General features: G+C 37.0%; 1 protein-coding gene and 1 pseudogene across 1 annotated transcript; both read right to left on the reverse strand.

Moving 5' to 3' along the window:
- Positions 1-5,336: 5,336 nt before the first annotated feature.
- Positions 5,337-5,987, reverse strand: LOC145121309 (secreted RxLR effector protein 161 pseudogene; annotated as a pseudogene).
- A 2,011-nt stretch (positions 5,988-7,998) lies between these two features.
- On the reverse strand, positions 7,999-9,000 carry LOC145121311 (uncharacterized). The gene is made up of 2 exons (XM_079057078.1): positions 8,583-9,000; positions 7,999-8,468 (listed from the first exon to the last, which is right to left on the reverse strand). Exons 1-2 carry the CDS (start codon positions 8,998-9,000, stop codon positions 7,999-8,001), a joined length of 888 nt encoding a protein of 295 aa, XP_078913204.1.
- Positions 9,001-19,926: the final 10,926 nt, after the last annotated feature.

The following is a 19,926-nucleotide window of genomic DNA, read 5'->3' on the forward strand; positions in this document are numbered from 1 at the left end:
ATTTATCTTTTCGGTTTGAAGCTCATCCCTCGCAAGGCCTAGTTTTCAATAAAACTCCCGGTTTTCAATAAAGCTACCGGCTTTTCATCAAAGAAAGTTAATTATAGAAACGAAGTGCTGATCAAATTACTATTTTAACCTCCGGTTATTTCACGGTGAGTTCAAATTATAGGAACAATTGTATGTTATGTGTTATATGTTCAACGTGCTTTCCCGTGTTTTTATGAAAATGAGCTATACCTTTGACTTGAAGTGAATGACTAAGCTTCTCTTGGGTACTGGTATGTAGCCTTTGACCATGAAGTGAATGAGTAAGCATCACTTTGGCACTGACAGAATGTTGGATAGGGCTGAAAGCTTGTAAATTCTAGCAAAATGTTTATTCTGGAATCGTTTATTTTCTGTGCCACTTGGGTTGAAGTCTTATTGAAGTATATCAAGTTAAAATTGTTAAATCTCATTGATTGTAAATCTTTGAATCAGATCATTTGTTGATATGGAAAGCTTGTCACATGATTCACATATGTCTTTGTTTTTCTTTGTTCCTCTTTGCTTCTGTCATATTGGTATATATATGGCATAACGTTATATTGTATTTATTTTTGAACTCACTAAGCGTCACCGCTTATCCCTCTCAGTGTTTAATTATTGCAGGTGATATGCATACAGTATAGTATGCACTGTTAGAAGATGTAGAATAGATAATATTATAACTTTTGTATTTAGTGTATAGATTGCTGGGAAATTATGTAATATATAAAAATTTGTAAAAACCTCGTTAGTCGGTTTGTATCCAGTCTTTTGTTATAAGACCATATATGTAAAATATGTTTATGAATATGCATGTAGCATGTTTGGAATAATATTGTAAAGTTTAGAAAGAGGTTCTCTCATATGTTTAACTATTTTTCCACCATTTAATTCCATGAAAACATCATAAAATCTTGAAAAATAAAAAACAATTATTAAAAATTCCCAATCTTTTTGTAAAACTGTTATGCAATGTATGTAAAGTGGAAAAATACTCAATTTGATTTTCAAATAGTCTAACCCGATTTTATGATTTTTGTGTATTTATTATAGCAAAAATAAAAATAAATAGGAATCAGTTTATTAAATTCTCCAAACATTTTGTGCCACTGTTATTTAATATATATAAGCTGGAAAAATATCAAAGCTGGTTTTAAAACAGTTTAACTATTTTTCTTTGTTTTATTTATGTAAATAAGCATTAATTCGTGAAAAACTATTAAAGAGTAGGTTAAATTCACTAAATTTTTTATTTACAGTTAATATGTAATATAAGATATTCTGATGGAGTTTCATAATTTTTGGATAAGTGTAGCTATTTTTGATCAATTTAATCCCTTAAACATTTATTAAATCCGGAAAAATAATAAATTGTCTTTGAAAAATCTGAAAACTTTTTCATGGAAAAATAATAAATTGACTTCTAGAAGATTAGAAAATTATGAAATATGGATTTTGACATTCATAAATGTATTTTACTATTTATTTCTCTTCAACAAAAATAAATTAGAAATGAATAGAAAACAGCCTTAGAAATGCATACAACTTCATTAAAAGCCTTACTCAGTGCATAGGTGGTATCTGAAATCAACCATAATTTATTAGCCATCAAAACTATTTTATATGAATTATAGCTCTATTTTCTTGCAAAAATAACAATTAATCGATAAAAACGAGTTATTTTCTGAAAATGTCCAGATCATCTTATTTTGTCTTTTGGATTCTGGAAAAAATCGGATTTGAGTAGAAAAGAAGTTTTAGATATTTATTTATGAATAAATTATTTATAAGCATTCTTAACAATGTACTTTGATAATCAAGCCTTTAAGCTTGATGTTCATCACATGCTTTACGATTTGAAGACCATGAATGAACTTATTTTTGTTTTATATGATGTTTCTAAATGACAAACTTGAATGCATGTGGTTTTGAATCTTTAAAACTTGTAAAACTCAAGTTGATGGATTTGGTTTAGGTTTTGATCATTGGATTTCACCTTCTAACAACATGCATGTTGTTTTTGGGTGAAATCCTACAACCATTATCATCAAATTCGACATGCATAAACATGCATGTGAATAATCTCAAAGAAAAATGTTTATAGAAAAGAAAAATGCAAGAAAACTTGATATTTTTGAAAGAAAATTGAACAAAATGTAAGGAAATTGATTTTACCTTGAAGATCAACTTCAAATGATGAATATTCTTGAGTAAAATGAGGGATATTTTCTGGAAATTTCATGGCTTTTGGAGCTAATTCATAGATGTAAAGAGTGGGGGTTTTAGTGAGAAAAAAAGATAGATTCTATCTCTTTGGATAGCTCATCTCTCTCGTCGTATCTTTGGGGTAATACTCCACCAAAATACAGAGATTCTTATGAACTCATGCAGAATTGAATGTAAAAATCTCTCCCATTGATATTGCTTCTAGGTTCGTCATTGTTAGAGAGAAGTAAGATGGAAGTTTTAGAGAGAGACAAGTAGGAGGTGGAGTGAATGGGAAGTGAAAATGATTGACTTTGGAAGGAGAATGAGGGGAGAGAGAGGGATTCCAAATTTTGAAGAGGAGAGAGGATATTTGATTTTCTTTTCTTATTTTTTTTATTAAGTCCTTAATTTTTATAAAATTTCTTTCAATTTATATAAAATGTGTATTTTATATAAATTTTGTTCATAACTCTTGCATTTTTAGCTTATAAATGTAAGATTAATGTTAATGAATTAAATTAATTTCCTTGATTATATTTCCACAGTTTCAATATATTAATTTGATATTATAGTGTTTATAAAAACTTTTATAGGATTTTAATATAAAACTTCATAAATTTAAGTTTTTATGACTTTTAGGGTTTTAAAGAATTTTGTAAATCTGTGGATATCAAAATAAATTTAATCTTTGAGACTTCACATTATTTTTGTGTTTCCTAACTCTTATTCAAGTTAGAAATAATGTTTGTAATTTATTTTTATCGGTTTATTGGCATTCTATGTAGTGGTTCCGAGATTCAAGTGAATTTGATGAATGAAGTATACTAGTCCTAGTTTCAACTTTGACTTAAGTTTCTATGAGACTTTGATTTCTACTTCTAGGTCAAGTTCATGATGTGTCTACATGATTCATGCAAAGATTTTCAATTCAAGGACTGACCCGAGTATGGATAGTCATTACAGTTAAGTAGTTGTAGAATTCACATACCAATGTGAAATCTAAGTACACTATCCTTCGATTCTACTTGTTTCCAAGTATCTAGTAGGTTAAAACATAACTCCTAGTTATAAAGTCTAGTATGTGTCGTGCCTACATGTAAAACTAAGTTTATTTAAATCTAGAATTGTCTCAAATTTTGACGGTTGTCACAGTCTCCCCCGATTGAAAAAATTTCGTCCCAAAATTCAATTCGTGATGTATTCTATTAGAACTCAACCAAATACAATTGTATAGTTGGAGAGGTGGTGACTTGAAGAGCTCTTTGATTATTTTGGGTTTATTTCTCAAGGGAAGGGCCCAACTTTTTATCTATAATCAAATTAGTGTTTCCCTAATTCGAGTTCTACAGTCTAGATTGTGGAAAATTTGGTTCATGGAATCATGATTCAACCATGGCGACTTAGACGAAAAAGATTATATAATTAGATATTATCTGAATTAAGAGAGCGCTATAAGTTTTGCTGAAGCACCAAGTAGTTTGAGTGTTAAATCCGCATTGATCCTTAAGTTGCGTTCTAAATCACCACTAAGTGTAAATTTTCCGCCTAACAAACAAGAGATTAGGGACAATTTGCTCGCTTTCGGGTTGGCTATTAAGTCTGGAAAAGGTATACTATCAAATGGGAAGACGTATCACGAATGAAAGAGAAACAAGCGAGAGTAAGTTCCTAAAGATTTGTACTAAGGGTAGGTAACGATGTTTTGGTGCATTTCAAATGTAAAGACTATCCAAGTGTTGTCTATACAATAAATTACGAAATGATCTAGGATCTTCGAGTCTATAATTACTACTACAATTACTCTTACTATACTAGAACCATATTCGAAGAATATGTATATTTAGAGAGTCATTGTTGCAAATGGAGGCGATGAAAGTTTATGATAAATTAAATCACATTGTCAAGATAGCATTTTGAGTGTTTAGAAATGATAAGTAATCTCACAATTATCAAAATGTGTAATAATTCCAAGAGAATGAAGATACATGAGTGACGATCAAACGAAGTAGTAAAATAAAATAAAGATTAATTAAGGTTAAAGGTTTAAGTCGTCATTAAGGGAATTTGCATAAAAATATTGGTATTACACTTTTTGAAAAATTGTCCAATTGTTTAAGTCAGGACAAATTCAAGATTACTAGGAGTTAGAATATTTATGAAAACAAGTTTGAGAGTTTAGGAATTCACTGAAAATTGCGAAGTAGAATGCTAATTTAAGAAAGGTGTAAAAATATCGATCTTTGAAAATAGTCCATTCTTAATTCAGTTATTCTACCCAAAACAATCATTTGTAAGATAGATAATCATAACATTTAAATTTTTTTTATGTTTTTAAGAAGAAGAATCATAAGAAAATATATCCTTCACATATACTTTCCGATCTTAGAAAAATGATAAGCACAAGGGTATTCATCTTGTGTATTAATTGTAAGGAAAATACAATGAAAATTACATTTTAAATCAAGTTTGCGAATTTAGAACGAAAGAGCAAATGTAAATAAGGATCACTTGTTTACAGTAGATTTCAAAATAAAAACAAAGTGTATATGATAAAAGACGTCATTGAATATATCAAAGTTGACCAAGTTAAAATTATGCCTCATGACTATACATGTATTAATCGCTCAGGTTGATATGGGTAGACTTCTAGTCTATATGTGTATGAACATGGTACCAAGAGAAGCAAAATAGACAAAAACAAATTTAGACCATGCATTATGTTATTATTATGATTTGCGAGATCTCAAATCAGAAGGAGAGAAAGAAATCAAGTTTGGGGGAAAGAAAAGGAAGGTAGCAGCAATGATTGTGTTGGTTCAAAATAAATGAACAATGCAAAAATGAAGAAAAGCTCTCGTGTATTATTCTATATTCAACAAAGAACAGAAGGCTGCAATATATAGTAGAACATACAACTGAAAAAGTAAATGGTGGAAAAATGAAAAGACTTAAGTAAAAACAGGAAATATGAAAGACTTCAACAGTTATGAAGACAGACACGAGAGCACTTATTTCACTTTATTTCACTTTATTTCACTGACTTTGAATCAGTCTTCAACACCCCTCTTTGATTCAAAGCTTCCAATGCCAATACAAGCTCAGAGACGCTGAAAACGTGCAGGCGGAAGAGCCTTAGTGAACATGTCGGCCAATTGTTTTTCAGTAGGACAGAAATCCACCCATATTACACCTGCTGCCACCAAGTCTCGAATGAAGTGATGCTTAATTTCAATATGATTGCTAAACCCATGCATAACTGGGTTTCTTGTCATGGCAACTGTTGATTGACTGTCACAGTAAATCACAGTTGGTTCCCTTTGTTCTTGCATAAGATCACCCATAAGTCTTCGTAACCACACATCTTGACATGCGGTAATTGTGACCGCCACATATTCCGCCTCAGTTGATGATAAAGCTGTTGTTGCTTGCTTTTTTGACTGCCATGAAATTATTCCAGACCCAGTACTGAAGCAATTCCCTGTTGTACTTTTCCTGTCTTCTTCTGATCCTGCCCAATCACTTCCACTGTATCCTTTTAGCACAAACCTTTTAGAGTTCAAATACCAGATACCATAGTGCTTGGTACTAGCTAAGTAACGAATAATTCTTTTGACAGCTCCATAGTGTTGTTTTTTGGGTTTGTGCATGAATCTTAAAACTACTCGCACTGCAAAACTTATGTCTGGTCTTGTGTGAGTGAAGTAGATTAACCTCCCAAATATGCTCCTGTAATTTTGAGGATCTGCCATTCCTGTGCCATCTTCTCATGTTAGCTTTTCATTAGTGTTCATAGGAGTTGTGATTGGTTCAATATTCTCCATGTTGAGACCCTTTAGCATGTCTGATACATATTTTTCCTGAGCAATAAAAATACCGGTGTTTGTTTGCTTTATTTCGATCCCAAGAAAATAATGTAGCTTTCCAAGGTCTTTCATTTCAAACGTCTTCATCATCTCCATTTTAAATTGATAAATGAGCTCTTTAGACGACCTTGTATAGATCATGTCATCAACATAGAGACTGACTAACATGATCCATGCATCACCTTGCTTCTTAAAATTCATGGTAGGTTGACTTGGACTTTTCTGAAAACCGTTGAAGCGAAAGAAGCTGTCAATCTTGCTATACCATGCACGCGGAGCTTGTTTAAGCCCATACAATGCCTTCCTCAACCTATATATCTTCCCTTCTTGCCCAGGAACAATAAATCCTTCGGGTTGTTGAACAAAAACTTCTTCTTTGAGGTCCCCGTTTAAGAATGCCGGCATAACATTAAACTGGTAAACTTCCCATTGTTGTTTTGCAGCTAATGCTAGAATTAACCTTATTGTCTCAATTCTTGCCACCGGTGAGAATGTTTCATTGAAATCTACACCCTGTTCTTGTCGAAAACCACGAGCAACTAATCTTGATTTATTCTTTTGGAGACTACCATCAGCATTGAACTTTGTTTTAAAAACCCATTTCAAAGGAATTGGATGCTTACCAGTTTGAGGTTCCACCAGATCCCATGTCTCGTTCTTTTCGATAGCCATAATTTCTTCCTCCATTGCTTTCTTCCAGTTATCATCTTGATGTGCCACATCTGCTAAGACTGGATCACCAGGGAACAGGGCTAGAGTGCTATCATAAATGTAATTCAAGTTCCTATATCCGAGTGGTGGAGTTTCTGGTGACGACACATCAGAAGAGCCAGATGTGGTATTGATTGGATGATTCACTGTGAGTTGAGCTCGGTGTCAGACTTGATAGAGGAGACATGGATGTATTGATTAGATGATCATGCACTTCATCTTCTACATTTTCAAATGAATTTACCTGTGGCATTAAGTTTGTGTGAACAGATGTATCCACATAACTTAAATATTCTTCAAAAATCACATCACGACTGATAACAATATTCTTATTTATAGGATCAAGTAACCTGTAGGCCTTTGACATTGTACAATAGCCCACAAAGATGTATTTCTTGGACTTCTCTTCTAGCTTGTACCTATTTGTGGTGACCAATGCATAGCATAAACAGCCAAAAACACGCAAATGATCAATAGTGGGCTTGAACTCATACCAGGCTTCGAAAGGTGTTTTATTCCATACTGCTTTGGTGGGTGATAGATTGAGGAGATACACAACTGTGGCTACAGCTTTTGCCCAAAATGAGTCACACAACTTACTTGTTTTTAGCATTGATCGAGCCAGCTCCAGAATAGTCGTATTCTTCCTCTCTGTGATTTTGTTTTGCTCAGGTGTGTAAGGAGCTGTCAATTCTCTTCTTATTCCTTCTTCTTCACATAATGTAGTGAATTCCTTTGACATGAATTCACCGCCTCTATCAGTTCTTTAAATCTTGATTACAGAGTTTCCTTGTTTTTAAACAAGGGCTTTGAATTTTTTGAAGTGCTCGAAAGCTTTAGATTTCGCTTTGATGAAGTAGACCCAGCACATACGAGTGAAATCATGAATAAAGAGCAAGAAGTACTTACTCCCTGAGTGTGATTCTGTCCTCATTGGACCATAGATATCTGCACATACTATCTCCAATTTTTCTGTTGCTCGTCTTGCTTGCCCCTTCGGAAAGGATCTTCGTGTTTGCTTACCTAAGACACACCCTTCACACACATGGTTGGAATCTTTTATGGTTGGAAGCCCGTTCACCATCTGTTTGCTTGTTAATAGTTATAGAACTTTTACATATAAATGACCATATCGATAGTGCCATAATCTTGACTCGTCATCCTTGCTACTCATCATCATATATACTTATTTTCGTGAAAAATCTACTGGAAACATCCTATTTCCAGTCATTTTTGAGTATAATAGAACTTCACCATTTTGTTTCTTTACCATACAAGCATCATTTTCAAATTCTACCTTCAATCCATTTTCAATTAATTGGCCTACACCTATCAGATTGTGGGCCAGACCTGGTGCAAAATGAACATCATTGATGAGTTTATCCTTTCCTTCGATGCAAACCGTCACAACTCCTATTCCTTCTATCGCAACTGGTTGATCATTGCCGAGACAAACACATGATTTTCCTTTCTTGTTCAGGCTTTTGAACTTGTCACGTACACCGGTTATATGATTAGAGAATGCACTATCTATATACCATATCTCCTTTGTGACATCAACCGGATGAATGTGTGTCATGAACAAGTAATCTTCCTTCTCTTTAGATTCCTCTTCAGTGTACTTTTCTTGGTTTTGCTTTGTCCAACAATCTTCTTCTTCATGACCAAACTTCTTACAATGATCACATTGAACTAGTGACCCTTGTTATCTCCCTTGACCACGACCACGAGATCATGCTCTGCCTCTTCCTCGACCAAAGGAATATCTACCTTGTTCTCCTTGGATCTGAAATGCACGATCTCCATCTTGAGTCTGAGATCTGTTGATTCTTGCTTCATGTGCTTGTAGTGAGCCCATCAGTTCATCAAAGGAAAATGTTGCAAGATCCTTTGACGCTTCAATAGCCGCCACAACATGGTCGAATTTAGAAGGTAGACTCCTCAGTACTTTTGCAACAACAACTTCATCAGAGATTTTATCTCCATAAGCACGCATCTGAATCACAATCGAAGATGCTTTTTCCAGGTACTCTTGAACGATTTCACTTGGTTTCTTGTTTAAGGTCTCGAACTGCCTTCTTAGGGACTGGAGTTTAACTGTGATCACCTTTTCTGATCCTTGATATTCAGTTTTGAGAATGTTCCAGGCATCTCGTGATGTGACTGTTGCAGCAATTCTGGGAAACATTGTTTCATCAACAGCTTGTTGGATGAAAAACAAGGCTTTTGCATCTTTCTTTTGATTTTCTTTTTGACGTGTCTGTTGAGTATATGGGTTGCGCCATTGGGCTTTGTTAGTTCGGTCCATATGTATTGACGGTTTGGGCCTGTCCAGCCGTGTTTTGTCTTTAGGGTTTAATATATATAGTGCATGCATGCATTATATTGAAAACGCTTCTTGAATATTTTCTTTGACAAGTACTGTAACCCTAGCACGCCTCTTAAGTAGAAGTTCTTCATCGAGCTCTTTTGAGGTGTTGTTGTTTTAATCATCAAGATCTGATTGATTCATCATGGTGTTCATCGTTTTCTATTACTTGTTATTGACTTATTGATATCCGTTTGAATCCATCGATCTTAGAGAATCTTTTTCTCATCAATTGGTATCAGAGCAGGAGGTTGTGTAAATCATACACATCTCTTCTGTTTGAAGAATTTTCTTAGGGTTTCTGCTTTTATTGGATATGTTGAGCCGTCATTCCTTCATTGACGTTGTTCATAGATCTCGATATTACCCTATTCAATCTTTACAAGTCTGATTCTTAGCAGATATCTGAAAAAGGTCATCATGTCTCACGAAGATTCACAAACCAATCCCATCAATATCTCCAACAACATTGGATTCACAACCAGAATCCCAATTCTATACACTCAAGATTATGAAGTTTGGACGCATCACTTTGAGGACTATGTCGTTGGTTCTGAAGACAATGGTTATCTTATCTGGGAAGCTATAACATTGGGTCCTTTTGTTCATTTTGGAACAAATAGAACCATTAAGACTCAAAAGGAGTACAACAAACTCTTAACTGATGTGGAAAAGATTCCTCAAGACGAAAAAGATAAGTTGTTGTGTAATGTTAAAGCCATGAAAATGATCAGATTTTCTTTACAGTCCAATACTTTTCGCTTGGTAAGCCCATGCACCACGGCAAAAGAGATCTGGGATAGACTGAAAGAGCTGTATTCCACTGATGAGGACCTGGAACATTTTATCCAAACTCTATTGCTCTCTGAGTTTGGAGCCTTCCAACAAAAGCCAGATGAAAAACTTATTCAAACATTCAATAGTTTCAACCATATTTTGAGCAAGATAATCAAGCACGGTATTGGAAGAGAAGTGATCGAACAGAAGGTCACATTTCTGAATGGTTTAAGACCCGAATGGATGGATGTGGTATCAACTGTGAAGGCTCACGAGCAGTTTAAAACCTATTCATTGGCGAAGATGGTGGGTATTCTCAGGTCTCATGAAAGTGTTGTGACAAAGGAAGCGACAGTGGTGTCTAATATGTGTTCCTTGGCCCTTCTCTCTAAGGCGAAGAATATAGTAGCAGATGAAGAAGAGTCAAAAATGTCAGAATGTGATCTGACAAGCGAAGAGTATGCAATGATGGTTTCCAACCCGAAGCGGTTTGCTCGCAAAAAGTTCCCTGTTGCCAAGAACAGAAACTGGCAAGGAAGCTACAGCTCAGAAAAGGCGAAAGAGGAGATCAAAAATAATCCTCAGAGAGAAGAAGAGAAGAAGGAGAGAAAACTGGTAGGAGACTCCGGATACGCTTGCAACTTCTGCCATGGCAAAAACCACTTTGCCAAAGATTACATGTTAAGAAACCTATCGGAGAAGAAGGAGGGTGAAGATGATGAAGCATACAATATGCGCAAGCTGGAGGAGATATAGAAGAAGAAAGCCTCTAACAGTTCTATGAATGCTTTGATTGTGCAGGAGAACGTTGTTGATGACGAGTTCGGTGGTGTAGAGGTCTGGTCTACAGACTCTGAAGATGAAGAAGTACGTAAACCCACGCATGGCAGGGCATTTGTGGCGAAAGAAGATAGTACTGAGTTTGTTGGGAGATGCTTGATGGTGACAGCTGGAGTATCACAAATGAGGGGCTACACAACCGAAGGCGAGTATGATGAGGCGAATCTGAAGGAAGATAATTGTTTTGCTGCCAAACCTGTGAACGAAAGGATCAACGACTGCGATCAGTTGATCAAGAAGGTACAATCCATTCTCGAATCACTTAAAATACCTGTAACAAACTATGAAAAGGAATTAAACGAATTATAATTCAAATTTTCTAGTTTAAGTGGCAGTCTAATGCAAACACGCATCACAAATGCTAACCTAACCGATCAAATTAGCAGGGTGACATCCAAGAGTGAGGAGCGAAGGATGTGGATAGAGAAGATTGAGTTAGAGTTAGTTAGGGCGAGAGATGAAGTAATTTATTTGCAACGTGATAACTTGAAACTTTTAAAACAAAGAAACATTTTTTGATTGATTGCTAAACGTTTATATACTAATATCACTCAATTGCATTTAGATTGTGAAATCGGCAAAAAGATTCACAAAATGATTTTGCCCTTCCTGGAGTTAAAGGAGGACGAAGTTGATATTGATGGTTATAACTGTGAATATATTGTTTCTTCAGATAACATCTCTGACGCCTATAGGATTGGTATGGACAAAATCGAGTCCTTTATCAAGTCCAAAGACCATAAGGACATGCTTAGGAATTTATTGGACGAGAATGATAAATTGAAAATCAAGACCGAAACCATTCAGAAATTTGATTCGTTGAGTACCAAGTTGAGTTCAGAAAACAAGATAAATGTAGAAAACACTTCTGAATTTGACGAGTACAGTAATATGAGTGAAATTTCTGTAGAGGATGTGGTTGACTGCTCTGAATTCCTCAAAAGCGAACCCAAACCGGAAAAACCATGCATATCTGAAAACTCAGTTGAGTTCGCTCGTATGTCCAAGGACAAGTCCAAAGTCCTTAAAGAAAAGGTGGTTGTATATAAAAAGGTGCAAACAATACTGAATCAAGTGTATGCCACCACTTGAGTTAACAAGAAGCAAACAGTTGAGCTAACTTCTTTGGTAGATGAAGACAACGCTGATGGGTGTGATAATTTTTTCTGGTAAGCTCCCATTGACAATGCAGACGAAACAGTAGGTTTGTCGGAGCAAACCTCATGGAGAGTCAAGGGTAGATATTTGGCTGAACCTCTTAACAAGCCTTCAAGATTTGATAAGCTAAGTACAAGTGGTACCAAAGAAATTCCAAGTGAACCAATGAAGGCTGCAAGCGAAACCTCTTCATTGAAGAGCGAAACTCATGCTGAGAGACCGAAGCCAAGGGAAAACATACACAAGTCTCAAAAGGAGCTTGCTGAACAAAAAGGCCAGCAAAAAAAAAAGATATCATAAGAATCTCAATGAAAGGAAGCAGTTTTGGAACTCCGAAAACTCCAATTATGTTCGCATAGAAAAGGCGTCAAATCTCAAGGCGAAAGCAGGATCAAAGGATAATTATGATCCTTGCACTCACTGCCAATCCTGCAGTCAAGCGAATCGAAAGCCTAGTTTCGGTCCCAGATCAAGTGGTGACAAGAACCGAAAGCCTAACTTCGGTCCTAAACCCCAACCTCCTCATTCTCAACGAAAGCAGAATCCTAACAAGGATGTCAAGGATGGCAAGGGAAAAGGGAAGCTCGTCTCTGAAGACAAAATGCAAACAAAGAAGACGTCAGCTAACCCTAGGAAACACGAAAACAAGTTTGTTAAGAATCAAAACAAAAATCCTCAATCTGATTTAAACAAACTCAAGGTCTTTATCATCAAAAGGAAAGACGAAACCACACTAATAAAAAGAACTTATATGGTTGATCTTTCTATTGCTATTCCCTGTTCTGTAAAAGGCTCACGTGGACCCAAGAAACTTTGGGTTCCTAAATCTGCTTGATTTTTGCCGGTTATAAGTGACGAGCAGTTGGACGACGAATGGTACATTGATAGTGGCTGCTCACGTCACATGACAGGAAGGAGGGAATAGCTAAGGGAGTTTCGGGCTCTTAAGGATGGTGGATGTGTCAAATACGGGAATAATTCATATGGCACGATCAAAGGCTATAGAATGATCACAAACGGGGAATTCTCAATCCGGAAGGTAGCATATGTAGAGGGATTACAACACAATCTCATCAGTGTCTCTCAACTGGTTGTGGGAACTGACTTGAAGGTTTCGTTCGATGATGAAGGTTCGAAAATTGTTGACAAGAAGACGAAGGCTGTCCTGTTAAAATCCAAGCGAAAAGGAGAAATGTATCCTCTAAATCTTAACCCAAATCGAGGAAAGCCAGCTGTATGCCTTTTAATGAAAGCACACTCTGACGAAAGTTGGCTATGGCACCGAAGGCTCTCAAATCTCAACTTTAAGGATATCAACAAGTTGGTTATCGATGAACATGTATGAGGACTTCCACTTCTCAAATTTGATAAGGAACACTTGTGCTCAACATCCGAGATGGGAAAGCAAATCCGAAAGAGTCATCCCATAATTGTCAACACAAAGATCATCGAACCTCTTGAACTTCTACACATCAACTTGTGTGGTCCTTCAGCCATAGAAAGCATTGGTGGTAGTAAGTACATTTTAGTAATTGTTGATGACTTTTCACGATTCACCTGGGTTTTCTTTCTTAAATAGAAATCAGAGGCGACTTCAAAGCTCAAAGCATTTATAAAGCAAGTGGAACTTCAATTGCGAAAGCTGGTTAGAAATGTTCGAAGTGACAATGGGCTGGAATTCAAAAACCAAGAGTTTGAAGAATTTTTCACTAAAAAGGGAGTGTCTCATAACTTCTCTGCTCCCTATACTCCACAACAAAATGGCGTAGTTGAAAGGCGAAACCGTTCGTTGCGTGAAGCGGCCCGAACCATGCTCAGTTTCGCTTCTCTACGTCTGTACTTCTGGGCTGATGCAATTGCTGCTGCCTGTTATACCCAGAACCGAACCTTCCTCAACACGAGATTTTCCATCACTCCATATGAACTCTTGAATAATCGCAAGCCAAATGTCAAGTTCTTCCATGTGTTCGGTTCAAGGTGCTTTATTTTCAACTCCAAAGAAAACCGAAACAAGTTCGATGTAAAGGCAGAAGAAGGGATTTTTCTTGGTTACTCGCTAACTTCAAAGGCATATCGGGTTCTGAATAAACATTCAAAGAAAATTGAAGAAACTTACTATGTCACCTTTGATGATGATTACGTGAAGAAACTTCAGTCAAGCAAAGGACCAAATCTTTCCAAAATCAGGTCAAGTCTCGGTTCCGATTTCTAATATATTTGAAGAATACATGTTGCTCTTTGATGAACCAGAGAGAGCAATTCATTCAGAGATAGGCAACTGATAACAAGATCGACAACTTGAAGAAAATTATCGATGAAGTAGCAAAAGAAATGGAAAGCGAACATCAAGGACCAACCGAACAGCCAGGTCCAAGCGAACCTCGAGATCAAGGCGAACCCCAAAGCTCGAGCGAACCTACTAATAGATGTTCTACATTCCAGGGGGAGAGTTAATCTACACCAAGGCGACCTGACTTACCATTCCAAGGGAAGAACCCATCTCCAACAATGACCCATGAAAGTCCAATCGAGGGGGAGAATTCTGAACCGGATGTTGAGCTTGTTTCGTCATTCGAGGGGGAGAAAAACAATACAAATGACGAAGATTCTCAATCAGAATTCGAAGAAGAAATAAATGCCGAATTGGATCCTGCCTATGATCCAAACTACCCTCCTATCACAAAATGGACAAAAGATCATCCAAAAACTCAAGTAATCGGTGAAACATCTGAACGAGTTCTTACTCGGTCTGAAATAAAAGCGAAGCAAACTGCTATGTTCTCTCAAGTAGAATTTTGCATGTTTAATTCGTTCGTCTCGAAAATAGAACCAAAAACGGTTAATATTGCACTCCATACTCCGATTGGGTACATGCAATGCAAGACGAACTCCACGAGTTTGAGCGAAATCGAGTCTGAAGACTAATTCCCACACCAAAGGATGCATCTGTAGTTGGCTTAAAATGGGTTTTTAGAAACAAAATGGACAAAGAAGGGAATGTGATTCGTAATAAAGCAAGGTTGGTTGTGAAGGGATATTGTCAGGAAGAAGGTATAGACTATGAAGAAACCTTCGCTCCTGTAGCAAGGTTAGAATCAGTACGAATCTTTCTGACATATGCTGCACATAAAAAATTTGAAGTGTTTTAAATGGATGTCAAGTGTGCCTTCCTGAATGGAGAACTAGAGGAGACTGTATATGTTGAGCAACCACTGGGTTTCATGAACGAAATGTATCTTGATCATTGCTATATTCTGGATAAAGCTGTCTATAGTTTGAAGCAAGCTCCTAGAGCCTGGTATGAAACCCTTACTCGATTTCTAAAAATGTCCAAGTTTAAACAAGGTTCGGTTGACCCAACCTTCTTTCGCAAGAAAGAGGGTGACCACTTAATGATCGTCCAAATTTACGTCGATGATATCATCTTCGGTTCCACGAATCCCAGCCTAACAACTAAATTCAGGAAGTTGATGGAGACTAAGTTTGAGATGAGCTCAATGGGTCCAATTAACTTTTTCCTTGGCTTAAATATTAGACAGGGACCCAAAGGCATATTTATCAATCAGGAGGCTTACACGAAGACCCTACTGGCTAAGTTTGGCATGATGGGAGATTCCAAAGTAAAGGTTCCTATGGCATTTGGAACGAAGTTAACACTATCTCTGTAGAAAGCAGCTGCTGATATGACTCTCTATCGTCAAATGATAGGGTCTCTAATGTATCTAACATCTAGTAGACCGGATATTATGTTTTCTGTTTGTTACTGTGCTAGGTTCCAAGCTAATCCACGCGAACCTCATATGGTGGCTGTTAAGAATATCTTCAAATATTTGAAGTGAACCTCATCTCTTGGTCTGTGGTATCCTGCTAAATCAGGATTTTTCGTTCAAGCATTCTCTGATGTTGATCTTGGAGGATGTGGTTTAGACCGAAAGAGAACTACAGGCGGATGTCAATTCCTCGATGTTAAACTTGTCAGCTGTGAGTCCAAGAAACAAACATGCGTTTCACTCTCTACAGCCGAAGCTGAATATATTGCTGCAACATCTTGCACTTCCCAGGTCATTTGCATCCAAAGCCAATTAAGAGATTATGGGTTGAATATGAAGAAGATTCCTCTTTATTGCGATTCATAAAGCGCTATTCAGATATGTCACAATCCAGTGCAACACTCCAAAACGAAACATGTAGCACTAAGATACCACTTCATCAAAGATCACGTTGAAGATGGTAATGTGGAAATCCACTTTATTAGATCTGCTGATCAACTAGCTGACATCTTCACGAAAGCCTTACCTGAAGTAAGTTTTAATAAAATCCTCCAAGGCTTAGGAATGATGGAAGCTGAATCAGTATCGAAACTACTTTCGCCTCATTAAAATTGAACAAGCGAAATAGAGCGAACGCTCGGTCTATTTCGGCTCCGGATTTTTCGGGAACCGAAATGAACCGAACGCTCGGTCCATTTCGCTTCACTTCTTTTAGGTGAAGTTTCGGTTGTATACTTTGTATACTATGTTTATCTTTTCTGTTTTTATTTATTTTTCAGAAAATTCATAAAACTCAAAAATATTTTCCTTTTTGTTTTTATTTCTTTTGCAGAAAATTTCATAAAACTCAAAAATATTTTCCTTTTAGTTTTTATTTCTTTTTCAAAAAATTCATAAAATCCATTTTTTTTTGTTCTTGTTGGTTTTTATAAAAATCAGAAATACCAAAAATATCATTCAAAGGTATCATGAATCATTCAAATGATGGAGCTGGGACAGGTATAACACTCTTTATCTATGTACTAGCTAAGTGTCCCTAGAAGCATGCTGCTGCATGTCGACCGAAGCCACCAAGACTTTGAGTGAAGCCTTACTGATTCGATATATACAAATCGTTTCTTCCCAATTAGGCTGATAAACTCACTCAAGTCATGAGCTACCTTACTCTTCTCACATTGAGTTAAGAGTTGTCTGCTCGGTCCTTACTATATAGCAGAGGTACTTTCGGTTCTTTAACCACCTATTCTTATTTCTCCATCTCATTTCGGTTCATAATAGTAACCCTTGAGACTCTCAAAATTTACCACTGAGGTTTATGGTTACACAACATCTGTGTTAATGATCTTAGCTTTGTTTCACCACGTGCTAAGTGAAACCCAAAATCCAACACCTACAATGAATTGACGGTGAACAATCAAAAGTTCTAGCTTTCACCCACGTATTAACGAAACCACTTTAGTGGAAGGTACCAAGAAATCTCTTTTTAATTTTTGTGCGATCTTTATGAAATTGTTTGACACCAAGGCTTTTCTTCCCATAAGATCCAATTTATTTTTGTTTTTGAGATTTCTACAAAACTCACCAAGTCACTGAAAATGATCAAACCTACTTGTTTAATAGGCTACACTGGTCTCACAAGTACTTCATCCAACTTTCGGTCTTATGTCAAGTACTGAAGTTCGGTTGAAGCTAAGCCACCCCTTATAGCTTAAATTTGAAAAGATGCCTTTCAATGTTTCTTAATAAACATTTGATCGTATTTCAACGGGAAACCACACAGACACTTCTAAGTCTCTCTTGACTTCGAAGGAAGAGATTCGTGCCCGAGATCCATAGTTTCGTGTCTAAATAGACATCACTTAAATCCTACAAATACTTTGCTTTATTTCTTTTCTATTGGCACACTCTTGAACGAAGATATTTATGATTTTACCAATTCTTGTTCGTGGTTCTAATGGCAATTTTTCAGATTTGATGCTTTGGCTGTAAATGCTATGGTGGTACACTATGTAGAGTGCGAAGGGAAATTTCATATGAAGCAAAAGGATGTCTCAACATTTCAACGGGAATTTGAATCGTTTCAAAATTCAAAGAGGAGATGAAAGGATAAGATTTTAAAGGCGCGTCAATTTGAATCGTTTTCTTTCTCACGCCACCTGACACACATGACACATTTTTCGGGGTAACAATTGTCAAATTGCGCTTTTTCAGGCGATACGTCAGCGGATTGTACACTCATACCTCTGGATTTTTCTCTCTCATGGTAATCATATAAAGAGATTTCTCAACTTCCTTTTACGCTCTTACCACTTACAAATCCTCTCCAGCACTATACGGCGAATTCTCTCTCTACTTTTCATCTCTTTCTTCAAGGTTCAACAGTGGCGGATTCCTCTTCTGTTCACGAACAAACTGCCAAGTCCTCTCTTCTCACCATTAAACCAAATCAAAACCTCATCATTGATCTCTCACCTTTCTAGTATGATCCTTACATACTGCAGGTGGTTGAATGCCTCAAATATTCACCACTTGTAGTTGCCCTAACCAAGGTGGAGTATGTTCCTATGTCGCTACTTTCTCAGGTCTACTCAATTGCTGCCTACGATAAAGCGAAGGAGAGAATTTTCTTCGAGATCTTCAGTCACAAGACGTCGATTTCGAAAACTAGGTTTTGTCTGTTGCTAAGGATTGCTATCGACGACTCCATGATCAACCCTGATTCCATTACCACCACTCAACTCTTCACAATGTTCTATGATATGGGGTACACTGAGGTTCTCACCACTCTTACAAAGTTCAAGAAATCATGCCTTCCTCCTCAGTGGAATGGTCTTTTTACCCTCCTCTTTAAGGGTTTATTGGAGAGGGTTGCAGGTTCTGATGGAGCGAGCAAGGCGTTCATGACCCTTCTCTACGGTCTGGACCATGGGGTCAACACGGACTTTGGATCTATCTTATGGTCTCAACTAGTTCAAAGTATTATTTCTACTTCACGCTACTCAGAAATCTCTTGTGCTAGGTTTTGGACTCTCGTTACTCAATGGGCGATGGAGAAGCTTCAAGTTCCAACAATGGCGGACTCACTAATGTCGTCTATTGCTACTTTCCACACAACGAAGATAATTGTCTCCGATCCATCGAAGTTTCTATTTATTGGTTCGGTTCCAGAATCCATGTACCACTGTGTTTCCAGTGAAAGCAAAGTGATAGCTGAGTACAAAAAGCTACCCCCTACAAGACCAAGGCAGCTTACACCCGAAATGCAAAGCTCGCTAGACGCAACAGATAAACCAGCAAAAAGAGGGAAGAATCTTGAAAGAAAAGGGGATAAGGGAGGTCAATCCTATAAAGTTTCAACTCCCAAGAAGTGAAAGTCTGAACAAGCAGGTCCTACTGCTCCAAAGAAACGCAAGATCAAGAAGAAGGCACACAAGTCGAAGGCTCCTTCTTCAACTGATTCTGACTACGTTCCATCTAACCCACAACCCAAACCAGAGTCTAGTGATGATGACGTTTCTCAGCACGAAAGTTCGCTTCGAGGTAATTCGCCTCCATCCTCACCAGCTCATGAAGGCAACCGAAACTCACCTCCTCCTTCTCCTACACAATCGGTTCCTATTACCACTGCTCTGTGCCCACCTCCCATCTCATCTTCAACTACAACTTCAATTCCTATTCCCACCCCCTTATTCACCGAAGTTACCACAACAACTACTACTACAACTGAACCCCCAATTACCTCAAAACCTCTATCCCCACCTCCCTCACACGGATCTGACACTGTTCTTTGAGGAGCAGAAATGGAATTTGATTCTGTCTATTTTAGCCCATATCGAGTACAGAGCGATGATGATGGTGGTGACGCTCCTGTCACGCAGAAGCATATAAAGGATCTGAATAACAAGCTTGACCAATTTCTTTCTTCTTCCTCTTCTACTCCAAGTGAGGCATACTCTGAAGCTGCAATCAAGGCTCTGTTGGCAACCTTTATCAAGGAGCATGACAGTTCCATTTCTAATGCTGTCAAAGCTATAGATGCTTCCACTTCCACATGCCATAAAGCTTCTATTATAGTTGAAGAATCCACCCAAGATTGCAAGCAAGCGACCGCAAACGTCGAAAAACTAATTTCTGATGCTCAAATTTTTCTTGATTCTCTTCAGGCTGCAGCTCAAAAGAATGCTCAAATGGTGAATGCTTC

This window comes from Lactuca virosa, chromosome 6, assembly GCF_052849685.1.
Source record: "Lactuca virosa cultivar CGN04683 chromosome 6, Lactuca_virosa_CGN04683_v6, whole genome shotgun sequence".
Taxonomy (NCBI): domain Eukaryota; kingdom Viridiplantae; phylum Streptophyta; class Magnoliopsida; order Asterales; family Asteraceae; genus Lactuca; species Lactuca virosa.

Coding starts and splice junctions, on each gene's coding strand:
- LOC145121311 (XM_079057078.1), bottom strand. CDS start 9,000: ATGTTTCCCAGAATTGCTGCAACAGTCACATCACGAGATGCCTGGAAC. Junction 8,469..8,582: donor TCAGATCCAAGGAGAACAAG/GTAGATATTCCT, acceptor TTGGTCATGAAG/AAGAAGATTGTTGGACAAAG.